The 20,022-nt window shown below is 42.7% G+C and overlaps 1 protein-coding gene across 1 annotated transcript; it reads right to left on the bottom strand.

Moving 5' to 3' along the window:
- Positions 1 to 498: 498 nt before the first annotated feature.
- Positions 499 to 19,026, bottom strand: etnk1 (ethanolamine kinase 1). The gene is made up of 8 exons (XM_080851835.1): positions 18,774 to 19,026; positions 15,423 to 15,682; positions 14,062 to 14,202; positions 11,779 to 11,921; positions 8,758 to 8,841; positions 7,832 to 7,992; positions 3,948 to 4,021; positions 499 to 3,786 (listed from the first exon to the last, which is right to left on the bottom strand). The coding sequence occupies exons 1-8, from the start codon at positions 18,918 to 18,920 to the stop codon at positions 3,714 to 3,716; spliced, it is 1,083 nt and encodes a 360-aa protein (XP_080707961.1). The 5' UTR covers positions 18,921 to 19,026; the 3' UTR covers positions 499 to 3,713.
- Between the last annotated feature and the right edge of the window lie 996 nt (positions 19,027 to 20,022).

Here is a 20,022-nt window from a genome sequence, read left to right as displayed (position 1 = left end):
ACTCGGCGTCGACAGACAATATTGAATCTCATAATTAAGGCACAAACCCTTGGGGGTGTTGGCGGGCGGGGGGGAGTGGTGGTAATTCAATTACAGACTGAGAGAACTGCAAGGCTGTTGTAATTATTACACTCGACAAAAAGCACTGCACACATTAAGATAAATGAGATTCAGAATGATCTGCTAATTCTCTTTGCATGTATTGTTACACTCTTCCTCTCAAATGGATGATATGCAGAGAAGTATGTGTTCATATCTGTTCAACAGTGTGTTGTATATATGTGTGTGTGTGTGTTAGATATGAGTGTGTGTATGAGTGAGAGAGAGAGGGAGACAGAAGTCCTTGGGATTAGTGAAACTTTCTTTTATTTCTGCCTTGTGTTCTACTTGTCATATCTCATTAATAAGCCTTGCTGACAGCTAGTTTCTGCTGCATCGTTTTCATGCTTTCTTATAAAAAATTAAACACATAAATTAGAACAATACAAAGATTGGGAAGTTATTCTTTTATTTTCATTCCAAGCACTTGTATACAGAAAAATCAAATGCTACATACTTCACAGTCTTTATTACTTTTCATCACTAGTTTTAAAATCCCGATTATTTCACTTGATAGAAAAAAAAAAGCATGAAACTTTTCTATGTACAGTTCTTACAGCTTTTCACATTTAACACAATTCAAGCAAAATAACATATAATTCGTTCTGTACATATCAACATAAGCTATACATGCCATAGGGTCATTTCGTAGGGCTCGTTTTGACTTAAAGAGACAAGCTCAACAGAAATTCTTATCCAACTGAACAGATTTGCCTTTACAATGGATGAAGATCAGATATTGTGGTCCAAACAAATGGAAAAAAAGGGAATTTGGATTTGAAATAAAAAGTTTGTATTCCTCTCTCTCTCTTGGGTGTGAGAAAAAAAGAGAGAGAGAGAGATAGATAGAGAGAAGGGGGGGGGGGGGGCAGAGTGTGTGATTATGCTACTTCAACCAAACAAGCCCTTTCAGCATTCCAGGTGGAATGATCACTACAAAGAGGAAGTTTGGACTGGGCTGGTCAGGTGCTTGCAATGATCTTAAAGCACCACTCATCTGGAAGTAATACACTCACTTGGGTCAGGAGAAGAAGGAATCAGGAGAAGAAGGAAGGAAGCTGTTCGATAGAGTGTAGTGTGCACACCCTCTTAGGCATCGTTATGAATCTCATTTCAGGCCCAGAACACACACACAAGGAAAACAGAACATTAACAGTGAAATCTGAGCAGATGCCACATGGGCCATAACACAAGAACTACACACTGTAAATGTGTATGTGTATGTGCTGGGGTTGAATTGACCTTAGACTATGTGTGTGAGTGTGTGTGTGTGTGTGTTTGGCCATCATGACACTCATCATCTTCAAAGTGCATTCTCTGAAAAAGCTACCTGGTCATCGTGACATGACGTCACACGGGAGTCATGGGGTGCCACTTGTGCCTTTGACACTGTGATGTCATTGTCCAGTAAGGGTCTGGGTGAGGGTCAAAAACACACTGGGACATGTTTCTGACATTACTCACCACACAAAGACCACATGGAAATGTGCCACCCATCCACCCGTAACCATGACAACCAGTGTCTACTGAACTGCAAATCTTGTTGTGCATTAAAACGGTCTTCTCAATAAGGCAACCAAACTGAACACAACATCCAGTACAGACGAGTACATCTAATTAATGCACTATACACACACCTACACACTTGCAAAGTCCTCTCAAACACAGTTTCAATTAAATAGGTATAAAAAAAGAACTGCCTCTTTTTTTCACTGTAAAAAGTTAATATACATTGTTAATTGTAGGTGGAAAAATACAATGTGCAGTATGTACAAGCAAAACAATTCAGCACTTTGGTGTAAGTGTACTAGCCCTGATGGCAGTGATCGCTGGACGAATCTGGGCCTGATGACGACCAGAACTGGGCCGGATCAGCGCCCAATCTGGGCCAGACCCCACTGCAAAGAGGGTTCAGACTAAAGCGGGGATCAGACTGGAAACTACATTCAGGTCAGCGCAGGTCAGGTCAGCCGCATATTGCAACATTTGGGAAAGTGCAACTAATGGCTTATTCCGCAACGTTCGCGAAAGCTAAACTAATTTCACCCATGAGTCAGCAATGTAAAATGTAAAGGATTCTTCGTTGGCCCAGGTTACACCTTTCCATCAGGATTCATGAAAATTGGGCCTGTATGTTTTGCGTAATCCTGCTAACAAACCAACCAACTAACCAAGAAACCGAACATAGTGAAAAATTGCTTTTAGCGCTACTACCACTGGTCAGCGTGATCCCCACCGAACTCTAGATATTTCTTAGAAAGCTTTTCTTTCTGTAGAAGTATAGTAACTCTTTATCCCAGCACCGTGTCACAGGGAGAAAGGGAAATGAAAGGGGGTAGGGAGGATGAACAAAGGTGGCTAAAACAACCAAACCATTCGGTTTCTACGTATCACAGTGACTCATCGGGCAAGTGGCATCATAAGGAATTGACAAAAAAGACCCTTCTTTAAAAGAAAAAGAGGAATAATCTCTTCTGCAAGCCGTTGGTCCCTGATTAATGTTCAACACCTTGACTGCATTTAAACGCACAACCCAGCAAGAAAAAAACATACATACAACCACACCCACAACAAACAAACATTTCCAATCACTGCAGTAACAGACAACCATAAACCAAATCTTTTTGTCTTTCTGAGAGACAAAAACCACTGCGGCCTTATCTCTCCACACACACACACACACACACACACACACACACACACACACACACACACACACACACACACACACACACACACACACACACACACACACACACACACACACACACACACACACACACACACACACACACACACACACACACACACACAAACACACACACACACACACACACACACATACACAGACACACCATCACTTCGACACACACCTCTAACACTGCTGGATGCCTAGTCTTTCCCGAAAAAGATGTGTAAACAAACAAAACTACCGTGGAATTCGCCCACAAAACTCACAGAACTAGTGGCCATTGGCCCCATGCCCCAAGTCTTGATATATAACATCTATAATCATCAGTATAGTGGGCTACACAGGACTAGAGAAGGCATTATGAGGAGCCGTCAGACAAACAGGTGAGTAACAGGTGAAGCAGTTTCCCATGGGGGAGATATCCAGTTGGTCCAGTTAGTTTGGCTAGGTAAGGTGGTCCAGGACAGTGTATTTGGTGTTGGTTCTGTGCCAGGCGACCCGACTTGGGGCGTGACAGAACCCGGAATAGAAAGCCTTAGTGAGGTCCGTTTGGGGTTTTGGGTCGGTCCTCTCTGGGCTCCTCTTATGGGAGTTGTGCTAGTTACTCCTTCTCAGCAGGTGTGACGGTTCCGTGTGGAGGTTGTAAGGGGTCCAGTCTGTACAGTGTGTTATCTGATAAATGTCTGGTGTGTGTCTATGGGAGTCAGTGCAATAGGAGACCGTTATTAAGGTGTAAACATGTACCTATTACATTACCTCCACTAGTTGGTTGTGTTTTTTGTTTTTTTTTGTTTAGAAGGTTTGCTGCAGCTTGCGAATTAGGTGTGTTGAGACCAGTGGGAGGGCTATGATGCAGTTGGCCATAGAGTCCACAAGGGGGAGATGTTCTTCAGAGGGCACAGCACTCTGGGAGCATGCAGAGTTATTCTGGAAAGTTTAGGGCCATCACTTCTGGCTTCATCTTGAAGTACTGATTGAACCGAAGAACTGCATATCTGAGGTGGAAGAGAGAGAGAGAGAGAGAGCGCGCAGAGAGAGAGAGAGAGGGAGAGAGAGAGAGAGATTAGCACTATCACTAGAACGATTACTGAACTTGAATAAAAATACGTCTTGGTGCTGGAGTGATGTGTGACGGAAGTTGCTGACTGACACTCACCCCAGGAAGTCAAAGTCAATGGTTGAGTACTGAGCTTGAATAAGAGCCCACAGTCCCCAGAAGAAATGAGACGCCTACAGGACAGGACAGAGAAGAGAGACAGTATTGAGCTAGGGCTGTCCATACTTATCCATCACATAGTAACTGGTTATTATACAGGACAGAGGACGCAGAAGAGAGATAATAATGAGCTAGGGCTGTCCATACTTATCCATCACATACTAACTGGTTATTATACAGGACAGAGGACACAGAAGAGAGAAAAAATTGAGCTAGGGCTTTCCATACTTATCCATGACATACTAACCGACAGATGGCAAGATAAACGTAGTACTGGAGACTTTAACATCTATAAACATTGTTTAAATATAAGGATAACATAGATAGCTTGTTTGTACTGTCCATATTTCATATTTATCCATAACATATATGATCATCAACATTAAGCAAGCTTAAAGGAGAACTGAAAACATTTACCTACACTAAAGAGAGCTTGTTTATACCATAGCAGTTATATTTTATGAAAGCACGCCCTATGACCCTCTGATCATTCTCTCTTGTTATGACACTTCGCTGGCTTGCCTAGATAATCCCTACTTCCTGTCATTTTTGTTTTCATGTCTATGTTGGCATATTTTTTTTGCTCCCTTTTTTGCTAGGGTTGTCAATACTTATCCAATCGACAATCGACATATGTCGTTTATCATAAGGTTGCCGTATATCACATTAATGTTAATGCAATAGCTGAGCAAGCTTGTTCATGCTGTGGCCCTGAGACATTACAAAAGCCCCCCCCCCCCCCCATCTCTGACCTCTGAGCCATCTCACTCTTGTTTCTTGCCCTCTTCTGTCTTTCCATAATCCCTTCTTCCTGTCATTGTGTAAGGAAGTTGGCGTTCTCCCTTTTTTTCCACAGTGTTTAAAGTACTTCCCACCATACCATTGAAGTTGACCACATACCACCTGTTTGGTGTTATTCTTCCCTATCATGTACTTTGTATTTACATACTATTGACCTGACTACACCTACTAAAATGATGATAAGAATTATGATATGCAGGCATACTAGTATTATTAGAGAAAAACTACATTTTTAAGGACGTAGTTCTGTGTGCACAGTAGTTGCCTACTGTACTGTCTCGTCTAGAATAAGAGAGAGAGAGAGAGAGAAGCAAAAAGTGAAAGAGAACTGTCTCTGAGCCACGTTTGTCTGGCTCAGAGACAAGGAGCCTTTAGGAGGCTCTGAAAACTTGTAGAATGTGGATCACATTTAACAAAATACCCAAAATCCTTTGCATTCACACAAACATGTAGAATGTCAGGTCAGGGTCTCATTTCTCATTTCCCCTCTAAGGACTTCACATTAAATAACGATGACAAGGCTCTTTCTCTCATTATTTCCCTCACTCTTTCTCCTCCTGCCCTCTCATTTTTTCCTCCGATGCAGAACAACAGGCAGGTTCTGCGAGCCAGAGAACCCCACTTCCTCAAACACTTTATCAACAAAACCCTGCTACGTTCCCAAACAGCCGAGCTATTGTGCACTTTCAAAGAACATTTGAGCGGTATCCAACCATTAAAGTCAGGAGGCACTACAGTGTTATTTCTCTCAGTCTCGAGTCAACACACAAGCCTCGCGGAAAATACGAAAGAAAGAAGGTTTCAAAATACCACAGAGTGAATAATGACCTTTAGTAAAGTGTGGACTATACCTTTTCCTCACGGAACTCCAATTATGAGCACATCAAAATGGTATTAATCAATTACTTCTAACCCAGCTTGGCAAAATAAATGTAGTGTGCCAGAATGCCATTAGATTTCCAATTAAAGGCAGAGGCCTTGGTGTTCTTCAGAGAAGAACAATACTGAGAATCTTGACTAAGGAGTTCAACATTTTGTCCTACGTTTCCTTTCTTGTCAAGGTCAAATAGCGCGAGTGGAGGAGAGGAGGAGGGGTTGACTTTTCTCCTATACTCAGGCTGTCGTTTCTTTCTGTTGGTGAGGCCATCTCGCTGACAACGTCTTTCCTTCATGGAATGTCGACAAATTGGGGAATTTAAAGTGTCCAAACTCTTTCAGTCTGGTTAATTGCATGGAGAGGCTGTGTTTTCCTATTTATTTTTGAACAGGTCAAAGCTTGACAGAAGAACATTTTAATGACGTTTTCTTATTTGCGAGGTCGAGCTCGTCTCCTCAACTTGAAAGAGCATACATTTTATTATTGGAAGATCAAAGAGGCATCCCACACTCATACACACCTACACATAATTAAGAACTTCCTGCACATTCATGAAAACCTCAGGAAGTGCCCTTCATGGTGACTTTGTAAAGAAAGGCTGTATCCATAGTACTGACTTCAGTAGTGTTTATGAGATGAAGGCTGTCTGTTTTAGACAGTGCTGATAAGAACAGCCTGGTTTTTAAGAGGAATTACCTGCTAAACCAGATATTTTGTGTACAATGCCCTAAAACTGGCACAGTGTTTTTCCAAAACAATTCAGGCATGGAAATGCCATCTTACATCACTGTTTTAAAAATGTTCTACATGCGTTATCTTTTTTTCATACGTTTTATACTTCTATTGAATGGGCCTGTAGACAGACTAGCATTCTTCATCAGGGCCCTGGCAAGCAGTGCTCTTAAACATGGGGGGCATCTCTCACTTCCTCAGGAAACATGTAAAACATGTCTCTCTGTTTCTAACTCATGTCCTCTCGTATCTGTATGTTAGTCTCCTAGAATATTAGCCTGAGTTGCTCTCCAGAAAAATAACTCCCGTGCGTGTTCCCTTTGTCATCTATCAAGACTTTGGTAGAATGTCCTCCTGCCATGCAAACATCCCTGATAGGTCTTGTTTAGTAATCCACCATCAGCCACACAGTTTTATTTCTCTTCACGACGGCTTTAGTATTTTTTTGTACAAATCACCTGAATAACCATCTCCATCTTTCACTATAGGCAAACAATTGTATCTTTTTTTTCTATGTAAAAAGAAGTTACTGGAGGTAGTTGCTAAGCATGACCTCATACACCAACTTTTCTGCAGTACCACACATGTTTGCTTCTATAAAGCCATCACCATGGTAACCAGACTCAGGGGCTAATGTGTCCTGCAACAGGTCAGCTATTAGCGGGGGCAGGGTGATTTGACATGGCTGGCTTCCTTGGCTGAGCAAACAGAAAAACCTTCACTATAGCAGGGGGTTAATAATACTGTCCACTGCCCAGTGTCACTTCTGCAGTTTCGGTATAGACATTATAAACATGGTTATACTATCCTTCCCCCACTCTCACATTTTCCCTTCACAAACAGCTCCATGGCATCACAAGGTACCCTCATAATATGGTATTGGAGCGAAATTGGCATGGGCATATTTGTGATACTATTGAGCTAATATTGAGTTTTGTTGGTGCCGGTTGAAGTAAAAAAAAGATGCTAACTGTGTTAGAGGCAGGACATCATTTGGTCAGAAGAATTGATTCAGTTTTATTTCGGCCCTTTTTTCACTTATTTGTTCTCTCTAACTCTGACAGTGTAATTCATCTAGGCATCACCAAGGTGACCTGACTCTCAGGCCACTGCAAGGAAGGTCAATTATTTACTATTTTATGACTGCACAACAAAGGCTTTTTATTTTTACCTGGATGGAAAGCATGATCAGTTCAGTCAAGAGCACTGTTTATTCTGAAACTGCCTTCGGCACTCAGTAGACAAGAGCCTATTAGAGGGGTCGGGTGGAGTGACAAGCCTAATCTGTGGGCTGTGTGTGTGTGTGTGTGTCTGTGTCTGCTTGTGTGTGTGTGTGTGTGTGTGAGAGTGTACTCACCAGGGCTGTGTGTGTCTGTGTGTGTGTGTGTGTCTGTGTGTGTGTGTGTGTACTCACCAGGGCGAAGCGGTTGACCTGCACGTAGAGCACCTCCACCTCCGTGTCTGACACGTGGCTGGGCTGACCCTTGTGCTCCTTGAAGGCCTCCAGGTAGATCCTGAGCCACTCGAGCTGCAGAGCCCGCTCAGGGTACAGGCTGTAGTCCACGTCACTCAGACCTGTCAGTCACACAGCAAACCCACCAATGAAAGCAGCATGCGATTTAGTCCTGCCCCATTAACCCTCCCAGTGAGGTAAGGGCCAAACATTTTTTTTTTCTTAAAGACCAATCCTTGCATTTCAAGTATACACTAACACATGTATGTATTAACTAACGCTATAATGAGGGATAGTCTCTCACTCCTGCTGAAAACCCAGTGAAAGTAATTGGCCATGCCTCTTTATAAATTCAATTTTGGCTTTATGTATCAAATGAAAGCTCAACTATAACAAGGTCTTCTGTGTCTGAATTTCAAATGAAAATTCCAACCACGTGTCTGTGAATTCTTCCCTCAAACTTTCTGCTTTCATTTCAACTGGGAATCCCAAGACTCAGGGATTAATGCATTTCAGTATTAGATTTCAGTATTAAATGTGACAGTGTATCAATCCTTTTTTTCACAAAACTGTATTTAAACCTTCATGTCTTGTTTTGGTATAGAATTATTTACTTATGTGTATTCTCAATACTGTTAGCATGAATTGCAGTATCAACCTATTGCCTGCAGATGGCAGTAGCAAATAAAAGCCAGTAAATGTCACAATGTGTCACAGGGCCTGTTACTTATTTCTACACATATTTGAATTAATGAATTACTTTCAGGAGTGCTATTCAGATACAGTTGTAAAAGTGGGTTGATCATCACATGTGTACCATATAATATGTATCGTATCAAGGGGTAGGTGGCGATACCCGTCCCTACTTTCATGAGTGGGTGCGTTACCTGCAAATTCATTGAAGTGGTTTCCGATGTCGTAGGCCTGGTAGTTGTAGCCTGCGTACTCGTAGTCAATGAACTTCACGTTGCCTGTGAAAAGAGGCCACTGTTTAAAGAGAGGCACTGGCGTCCTGTCCACATGGGTCTGTTTAGGCAAAATGTGTACATGAGACAGCTCTAGCAATCGTGTCAGCTAGACACAGGGACTAGACGGACTGTGAGCTCCGTGTGGGTGAGAGAGACCTTTTTATGTAGTAAGGAGTAAGGGTTTGCATGCTGGAAAGAGGAGACAGATGCAGTTAGAGTGGCATTTCACACACTCACACACACACACACACACACACACACACACACACACACACACACACACAGACATACGGGCGCAAAAATGCTGGCACCGATGCAGGCATGTAAGACCAGAAGAGTCTGTTTGGAAGAAGTTGGAAAACTCTGCAATACGAACATGGAAGTGTTTTGCTGCATGTGTTGTAGTTTGAAAGGGCATGTGTTCTGTATCTGAGCAACAAGGGGTTGAAGAACTATGACCACAGTAGTCATGAGTTGGTCAGGGGATAGAATACCCAAACTTTGTAATGCAGGGAAAGAAAGAGAAAAAGGAGGCAGAGAGAGAAAGAAAGAGAGAAACTAAAGTTTGAGTGAGAAAATGCAAGTTCATCAACTTTTTCCAAAAACCCACTTTTATGGCCACAGATGGTACGCCACAGACAGTCTCTCTTTGACTCTATCTTTATCTTTATCTCTCTCACACACACACACACACACACACACACACACACACACACACACATTCGGGCCACAGGGGTGGTGACGGCAGATGAGGGAAAAGAGAAACAAAATGAAATCTTCACTGGAAGAAATGGTTAGTGTTGACATGAGGTAAAGGTGTCCTACTGCTGAAACGCAGAGACAAGGAGGCAACATAAAAAGAGCTGAGGATGCGAGGTTTTATTAATAAATAAGAACACCATGCAGAATGACAGAGAAAAAAAAGACTTGAGCCAACAGTGCTCTCTAGAGGCGAGAAACTAACAGTGCAAAGCGGATCACGTGCACATTCCTGAGATGTGGCCTGAGATGATGTCACAATACAAAGCCTTACTCCTGTCACCTGAATCAACTTTTTACATGTTTGGCCAAATTTCACAGCTTATTTTCCAATTAGTTTCTCCACAATTACTTTTACCCAGAAGCTAATAAACACTTGATTGACAATGTACATGTCTAAATTTCCCAGTCGAGTTTTTAGTGTGTTGTTAAATGTTTTATGGTTTACAATTAACATATGTGTGTCTAAGAGAATGTCTGTGTGTGTGTATGTGTGCGTGTGCCTGGTTAAGAGTGTGTTTGGGTCTACAGAGAGAGACACATGAGGTCGTTACCGGGCCCGGAGTGGTCCTAGCGGAACACCACTGAACACCTCCAGCCAGTGGCTATACCCCTGTGCAGCAGACGGAGACCATTTTGGGGGCAACACACTTATATCTGTCACAGAACACACACAGCCTTCACTGTACAGAACCCCCCTCCCCTCCCAACCCACTCCAGCCCTCTCCGCCTCCCTTGTCCTCTATCCACCTCCATTTTCACGGCCACAAAACAATTCCCCAGTTTAGTTTTTTTCTTTCTTTTTTTTCCTTCCTTCTCCTCCGCTGTTGCACACCTACTTAAACCGGGCTTTCCCATTGGTCGGTGCAGCGCCCAATCAGAGTGAGTCGCTGCTGCCATTATGCAAATGGTAGCCTTGGTGGTTTCCTGTGTGTTGTCAGTGGTAAGATGGCCTTAGCTTTCGGTTCTGTCTGTGGAAGTGTGTTATTATTCTGCTCTGTGTCTCATGGTTTGGTTTGTTTTGGTTTCTCTTGGTTTGTTTTGACTGTGTGGCAGATTAAAAGTATAGGCCTGTAATTTGAGCGGACAGAGATATTGATGATGCGTTTTTTTCTCAGGAAATGCCTGAACCACAGAAACAGTAATGCTGTTGCCGTCTACATTCTTTAGCGAGGGGGAGGAAAGGCTTCAGTTGTTTTTTTCTTTCTTCTTTCAGTTTAAAAAGAAACAGAAGCACCTCCCCCCTCTTACATTTTTTCTCTGACTGAAGGGGGTTTGTGGGTTTCATACGTTTCACAGAGGAAGTGGCTCTCTCTCTCTTTCTCTTTTTCGCTCTCCCTCTCTGTCTGTCTGTCTCTCTCTGTGGCTCTTATGAGCTGTAGATTGTGGTTCTCATACAGTAAGTTCTCCTGAGCACTAGACTGTGGTTGTCTCTCTTGTGACGTTCTGCACTGGAGAATGTTCTACATTCTGCGGTTCTACTGTGGATTTTGAGCAGTGGGGGGCCGCAAACGATGGCGTGGGGTCCCTGTGTGCTCCCCCAGGCTTGGGCTGCTGACACACCCCCTAGGAGAGAGAATCAAGGAGCTGTGAGATTGACACCCCCTCCCACCCCCCACCCAAAATCCCACACCTATTGCCCCCCCCCCCCCCCTTACTTGGACCTCTGATATGGACCCTCTGAGTCTGTTTCTCAGCCTCACATACAAACATCATCCGACGGGTTGTGTTAATGAGTACTAATGAAGGCATTCCCAACAGAAACATGAACTGAAAATAAAATCATCATAGTAAAGAAAATCACTATGACAGCATCACCATGAAAACACACATACACACACAGACGCGCACACACCCCTTCTGCATTCATTACATGTAGCAGTGACTGTTTTCAACATTCCAACACACAGTGCAATCTTTACCTTTCCCCCCACACCCTCAAAACCCTTCCCCGAAAACATAACACTCGGAAAAACCTCCCTCTTAAGGAGGCCCTGTGATTGGATGGACAGGGAGGAGGCTGCTCACACTCAAGCTGTGATTGGCTGGCATACTCATAAGAAGCTGAGCCTACCTGAAAGGCCAGGTGCACGGGCACAGGCAGAGGAGTGGAGGGTAGGGGGGAGTTTGGGTGGGAGGGTGATGAAGTATGTGGAAGGGGGCAGGGGGTGGCGAACTCACCTCCAGTCTGGCCGTAGATGATGTTCTTACAGAGCAGATCGTTGTGGCAGAGGACCACAGGAGAGCCCAGCCCAGAGAGGGACTGTTTCAGCCACAGCATCTCCTCCTGCAGGCAGAGCGTGCTTGGCACCTCACGGCTCAACCTGGAACACACACACACACACACACACACACACACACACACACACACACACACACACACACACACACACACACACACACACACACACACACACACACACACAAACACACACACACACACACACACACACCCACACACACACAAACACACACAAACACATTATTATCAAGTAAGGATTTTAATTCATGGCAAGATCCAAATAATGTTTACAGCCATTATGCAAGCAAATACTCACACACACCCGAGCATGCACTCAAGCACGCACAAGTCACGACAAATCATATGACATCACACCTGGACTTTGAGACTCGTCATGACCACGTTAGGACTAGCATGTAGTTGTCATGGTTATTACATAACCATAATCTAAGCCACAGATTTTTACCCACCTCTACAAAATATATTGCCAAACATCCAAGCAGTAGTGGTTGGATGTTAAATAGCATTGTTCAACTTTGACCTACACCTCATTCTGGCTATTTAATGTAAGCGCAGTCTTTGTAAGCACGCATTTCACCTGTTTCACCGATGGGATGTAAATGTTTTTGTGGAGGCATTCTGGTGACAGGGCAGGTATACTGACATGTATGACTCATTCTGGATGATGATGTTTTTTCTTGTAGCTGTGGTTCACAACCACTGGCCATAGTTTTTTTCCGCAGCTAGAGTTTAAGCGGCCGGACATCTCCAGGCCTCAATGTAAACACAATGAGTGCCAGAATAGGGTAAATAAGGACAGCAGCATTTTCCAGCCAAAATGATATGCAAAAGGAAACTGCTTATGTGCTGTGCTTCCAACTTGTACACACTCTTTTTCCTCTTCCACATAATTTATCTGGGTTTTTCTAATATGCAGGAACATAAAACTTATTCTTTAGTATTTATCTGTGAAAAGGGGGACTTAAACGTTTAACGTTGCATGACCAGGAAATGTTGTTAGCACTTCCCTTCTCTGCAGACATGTGCCACTTTGAAGGCCACCACCTGAAGGCAAACCAATTAAACACTATTTGTTTTTTTTATTTTACTGTATTTCTTTTATTTCTTTATTTGCTTAAAGTTTTATTTTATTTATTTTTGTATTGTTAAAACAAGTTTAGATATATAAAGTTTAAATATTTTGTAAAATGGTAAAATGTAATGGTTGCTATATGGCAACAATGTGCAAATATGTAACTGATTTGTGTCCATTCAAATGATTGGATCATAATAGGCTTACATAGCACTAGGATATTCTAAGAATATATTTACAATTTTTGATAATATTTTGAAGTAAAAAAAACATTATTTATCATTGTATTTGTAATTTCAAACAAATATAAATATATTGTTTACCAGTTTTATAAATAATCTGTAATATATGGTAAATAGAACTATAAGCTTTATTTTCTGTTTTTGTTTACTATATTTATCAAAAAACCAAGATATGTTTTAAAGGAAAACTCAGATGCTTAGCAGACACATTTAGCGTTTACTTAACAGACACAGTGCAGATATACATTTTCATCTGTATATGGCTATCGAGCCGATGGTGGTGGTTGCTTGTACAACAAGTTGCGCTACTGGAGAACATTGACACAACGGATCACATGTTCCCTCGAGCAAACGGCTCATAAACACACACTCCAGTAAAAAGAGAGACTATGGTTGAGCCCATCTGGTTGAGTAGACAGGAATTTATGGTACTCTTATGTAAGCTTAGGTGTGGTATGTTTGGGCAAACATGCAAGAACAGGGGCTACGTAAAAGACTCTTAGAGACAGAAGTTTGTGTGGAATGCAAAGGAGATCCTCTTCAATAGGAAGAAGAACATTTTTGAAAAAGAAACACAGCACGGGTGTCAGATTGTAAAAGTAACATTTAGAACCGCCACTTCTCTAATGGAACACACCGGAGCTCATTGTAGGCTACACTTCCTATTCTTCTCTGTAGCTACATAAAGACAGATACAATCAGAATGTCTTGATGTGTCACTGTTTGTAGATGTAATGCAGTGGTACAGTAAGAGAGGTAGAAAAAGGAAGTCAGATAGACATGAAAATAGAAAGTCAACATTTAAATTGAAACTAAAACAAAAAAAAGCAATAAAGAAAGACAGACAGAAAGAAAAGGCGAGGGTGCGCTGCCCTTCACGTGCATACCTCAGGTTCTGGGCTGGATCCTTGAAGTGGGTCGGCACCAGGGAGAAGTACTTGCCCATCTTGAACCAGAGGTCAGACTGTGGCACCCAGCCATTGTGTGCATGGATAGCATGGTACTTAGCTAGCTGCGGTGCAATAAGCCTGAGTAGGACACAGAGACATCAGACACATTAGACACTCCATCAATCAATATACTGTACACAACTCATCTCTCAGAGAACTCTAAACAACCAACTGGTCAAGTTGTGTGTGTGGGCGGAAAGCTACTGGTTAGTTGGGACTGAAATTTGAGAGGACAACGGTTGGCTTTGGCATCTGGTGGTGTCCAAGGAGGGGAAATACTGTGTGTCTGATAGTGTCCATGTTTTGAGAAACTAGAGAACACTATGAATTGTCCAAGTGGGTTCATTCAAAGTTGAGAACATCTGTCTCAGTACTGTGCGTCTCCTGTAGTGCGATTGTTTGAACATGGTTAGATATTCATGTGTATGTGTGTGGCTGAACTATATGTGTGTGTGTGTGTGTGTGTGTGTGTGTGTGTGTGTGTGTGTGTGTCTGTGTGTGTGTGTGTGTGTCTGTGTGTGTATGTGACGAAAGCACAAGTACAAGACTGACTCCACAATTGTCTGTGTGTGTGACATTGACTAACGTCACTGAGAAAACTGATACACTATCATCAGAAGAATCCCACAAGGTTTTTCTCAGGGCGGTCCTGTGCTTAGGTTGATCAGTGTCACCATGCCATACCTAAGAACACTCTCCAAGTTTTATCTTCTAAGTGTCCTTCCTCTTTTTTGAAAAAAATAAATAAAGAATGACCTAACTAGTGTGTAATCCATTTGTGTGAAAGGTCATTTCATGTAAAGCAGGCGGCCTTTTTAGATACAATTGCACAGCTGGATAGAATGTCTCATCTCCAGAATGCATATTTTAAAGCCTACTAAAACATACAGCACACTTCAGCCTATTACATTCCTATGCACATTTGAAAGCCGACTACATGTACTGAGCCGATTTCAAGCACTTGCCTTGCCAAGACATCCTCCAAAATACCCTTAGTGCTCGTGTTCATGGTGTGTTCACTACAGGCTGCTTATTCATATAGCCCTAGGCTTATATGTGTTCTGGAAACTGCATTATAAGGGTCTGTCTACTACATTTGTATCTAATAAAAAACCCAAAACTACCCCAATAGGATCTCTTAAATAGACATTACAGGGTGGTTTATGGTTTAAGGGAAGATTACGATACACTGAAGGAGTTTGATTGACAATCTATTGTATTGGTTTTTCCATTTAAAAATCTTCCAGTGTGCTTGTGTGATTTCATGGGTGTTTGCCTAAGTGTGTGTTTTAACTTACCGGAATATCCCCGGACTGCGTATGTGTTCCGGTTCTAGTGCGGTTCCCCGTAGGAACTCGTAGCAGAGGCCGTTGTTGAAGGTGCAGTACAGTTGCGGAGCACAGCGGTGGGCCTGTAGAACCCGGAAGCTTTTCACCTCATTCTCACGGTCTACAAACAACTCTGTCTTGTGTCCGTAGATACGCACCAGAACCACGTCCTCCATCACCCCGCCCATGTAACAGCCAATCAGTTTATTTGTTATTCCATCGGTGAAGGACTGGAAAGAGAGAGAGAGAGAGAGAGAGAGAGAGAAAGAGAGCGGGGGGGGGGGGGGGGGGATGGAGAGAGGAGGAGAACAAATTATTTAAGGGGATGGAGAGAGATCAGGGAGTGCGAGAATGAAAGACAGAAAGAGAGAAGAGGGGTATGCGAAAGGAACAGTGACAAGGAGACAGAAGTGGGGTATGCGAAAGAAAGAGTGAAAGAGAGAGAGAATGAGAGAAGTATGCAAAAGGAAGAGGAAAGAGAGGAAAAGAAGATAAACAGAAAGTGGGAAGGGAGAGAGGGGTAAGAGAGAGACAGAAGGGGAAAAGAGAACCAAAAGAGACAGGGAACAAAGGGGGGAGAAAGAGAAACAAAAAAGTGAAACAACTCAGGTTCTTTAACACATTTGTGCTGTGCTGCTTTGGTCTTTAGCTGGTCTTCAGCTGCTGTGCCCGTCAGCTCACCCTAAACTTGCTCCCGCCTCACGCCTCGGCCATCACCTGAGTCAGACGCTGATCCAATTACCATGACGCCGATATTTAAAGCCCGCCATATCCCCTCACGGGGGGGAAGTGACAGTCCCCTCCACTACTTCCCCAATTCAGCCTGCCTTCCCCCCAGTTCTGCAGTGCTAAACTGGCTCAAACTCAAATCACCAGAAACTGGCGGATATGGAGGCTTGATGCAAATCGGAAAAGCTTAACTTTTACATTTTTAAGGACACAGCAAGCCCCAAATCACAAAGTTAGTTAGTTACTCAAAATCGTACGACTAACAACATGGCAATTGATACTAACAAAAAGAGCTAAACAATTGCGTCCTGGGACACATTTTGTCTAATCCTGCACTTTAGTGCCCCTTTAATTGTAATCTTTTCGAGAACCCTGGGACTGAAGTGTTTTCTCCTGGTTTTCCCTTGCTTCCTTTGCCCCCTTCCCTCTCCCGCCCCGTGAATCACATGGTATTAGATTTAGGCTCAGACAAAACGGGGGGCAGACAGTGGTTGCCCCCTCCCGTGGACCATGATGCATTGTTTTCCAACGGTAAACAGCGTCCACATTTCTGGGAGGCCCGAAATTCCGGCCCTAATCATGTGCACTATCAGGGATTGAGTGGAAACAGCGGGAATGTCTGGAATTTTATTTTTCTGTGTGAGTCGGCCAGCAGCCTGTGCTGAGTACACAATTTTTAACATCACTGATAAACTGATCCACACCAAGTCACACACACACAAGCACACACACTTCTGTCTGTCTCTCCATAACAACCACCCTCCCCTACCACACCCACCCACACAATCTCACTATTCAATATACCACACACATACACTATGCCATGCGTTCCTCCCTCCCTCACACATGCGTACACACCCTCCTGGTCTCTCACTTTCCATCTCACTACTCCTGTAACACGAGTGTGACACACCCCTATGTGTGTGTTTAAGCTAAACGAGGAAGTCACTCATCGGTTCATGAATAAGATCAGAAGCCTATCAGAAGCCTATAAATGTGTTATTAACTATTCTAAATATCAAAAACCTTATACCATACACATTTGAATTACCATTCGGACTGTGTTAGCACCTTTATGAATCTGTCAGTGTAGCCTGAAGTGTATTAAAAAAACGTTCTAAGAATTTGGTCACAACTCACCCAGGTCCCTGTGTTTTGGTAGGACCTGCTCCTCTCTGTTGATAGGTATACAAACCTGCTCCAAGGTGAAAGGGGAGCAACATGTGCATTTCCCCGGGAAAACCCTTTTGACTGAGTATTTAGGCCAAAACAAACAAACAAACAAAACAAAAAACACTCACTGAAGGCTAATGTCTATGCAAATTTCCACCCACCTCCATTCAAATTCCATGCCTTCACTTTAAATAGTATTTCAGAGGACTGAAATGCTACAAGTCATGTAAATTAACTGATTGTGTACAAGAAAAGAGGTATATTAGTTCAAAACGTCTTGGGAGAGCCAAAGGAAAATGAAACAGGCTCGGGAAAACCTAAGGAACTGGTTCTAGTTTCTGACAGCATAAAAAATTCATGGCACCATCTCTTACGTAACAAATTCGTTTTCAGTGACCATAACAAAGAGGGGGGCAGTTTAAGGAACATCTTTAACATCTGCATTATTATGTAACCGCCCTCTATACCATCAGCCATACACCCCTCCTTGGTATAACACCAACTGAAGCTATAAAGTTATATTCCCTGTGACAACTGTGTGATGTTTTCTGTTAATTATTTCTAGGCTGAATTCGAGCCCATTTTCAGACTACATGTCAATGCACAAAAAAGTACTGGGACTGTAGACTTATTCAAAATTATAAACTGTGAATCACTGTGTGTCAGTAGCTGGATAGTAATCACTTTGGCTCAATACATCTCAAGTCACATAAATTAATCCAGGATTGACCTGCACTCACTGCGATTATTTGAGCACTGAAATGCAAGGCTAATATGAATCTTCGAATAAAAATGAAACTCGAAAAATATGTGAATAGTCTTGTCATGTGACGGTCGAGGTGTAGGCTACCACAAGTTGCGAAATATTCCATTCTGACTGCAGCTGCAAATTACCAGCGAAACGTTGTAGTCTCCACGCATTGGATTTGGATATTGTTACAGAGGTGCTTTTGATATGCAGTAAAATGCACTCATCTGACAATTAATCGTATCTTGGAATGCAGCCGGTAATTCGCTGGAAAGACCATTACCAGACCTATAGCCTACATTTGTCGTCAGTGGTGGAAAAAACGGTGGCAACAATAAACTGCACTCTTAACACACAAGCTTATTCGGTTAACATGCTAATCCAGGCACAGGTGAGTAGGAGGTGGGCTGGCTTTGAGGTCGTTAGAAACATTGATCCGAAAGCAAGCTTAAAGACCTAGCGATGAGTCCTTGGCGGCAAGATCGCCACCTTGTCAGCCGCTGGTGACGCAGCTTTCGCTTTGCAATAGGCGCAACGTCGGAGTAGGGTTTCGGCCTTATATAACATCCAATTGGCAGCAAATCGTCAGAATATCACGACCCCCGGAGTTCATTTATGGCCAATGCCTATACATCGGGGTAGAATCTACCTAAAACGGTTGTCAATATTACCTTCATTTTGACCTCTGATGGTTTCCAGTTGGGTCTCAGCTCCTTGATGAGTTTCAGCGCCCCAGTTCTGTAATCTTTTTCGTCTACTGTCACGTCTAATTTGGGCACAGTGGGCGCACCCTCTGGTACATGAATGTAGTTAGCCATGGTCAGACTGATCGGGTAGTATTTTCACTGGGAGAACTGTGAGCGTCGGCTGTGCACTTTTCAATGAATGCGGAGCTGGGTCGGGTGTGGATTTAAACCAGGTCAATCTTGATGCGGCGTGAAGTGACCACGCCTCTCCTAGAACAGCTCTCGGGAGACAATCCGCAGTGCATGCTGGTAAAAAAATGACTCACAGCCGGCGGTGTTCTGCAGTGAGTGAATCCTCCAATGGTTCCAGCTCACCAACGTACGATCATACATCTTGCTACGTATGCTATCAAGCCTCAAATAAAAATACCATCTCTTCATGAATCATATCAGTAGGGTAGGCCTAGGATAGAATGATTGGTCTATAGCCTAGGCTACATATATTAACATTAAAGACATAATTTTGTCTCACCAATCCTCTTTACAAAAGCTATGTTTCTGGAATTTACCATAACCTATGACATTTTCGAATGACACTGATTTGAAATTGGATTGGTTTCGTCTCTAATCCTCTTCAGAGAGACTAGTGTCTTTAGAAATTATCTAGTCAACTCTTGAAGTAAAAGGAAAAGTACAGCTCATGCCTTTGTCCATAAATGTAGACTACGGTCAGAACTAGGAGAGGGTATGGCTAAGACACAGGCCACATTTGTTAACTGTAGAAAAGGACATAAATAAAAAATGAATATTCAATTAATAATAGGCACAGGCAATCTACATTCGTCCTCTCTCCCCTCTTCACTTTCTCTCTTTCTTGATGAACTGAACTTGTAAATGCAAAAAAATACTCATGCTCACAAACCTAATACTACACACAGACACACACACAGACAGACAGACACACACACACACACACACACACACACACACACACACACACACACACACACACACACGCACATGCGCACACATGTCACGACATCTACAACTACTACTACTATTACTACAACTTCTACTACTACTAGCCTACAACTATTACTACTACTAATAATAATAATACAAATAATTGGCGTCTCTTTATAGCCTTCTTAAGCAGTTTCATACTCTTGCACCATTTTCTGTAGGCTATTAAAAAATAGCCATAGTTGGGTTTTCTTTATTTTTGTGTTTAACC

The sequence above is a fragment of the Sprattus sprattus genome, assembly GCF_963457725.1.
Source record: "Sprattus sprattus genome assembly, chromosome: 14".
In the NCBI taxonomy this organism is placed as follows: domain Eukaryota; kingdom Metazoa; phylum Chordata; class Actinopteri; order Clupeiformes; family Clupeidae; genus Sprattus; species Sprattus sprattus.
Note: the sequence above shows the minus strand (reverse complement) of the source record. Positions and strands in the feature narration are given on the sequence as shown.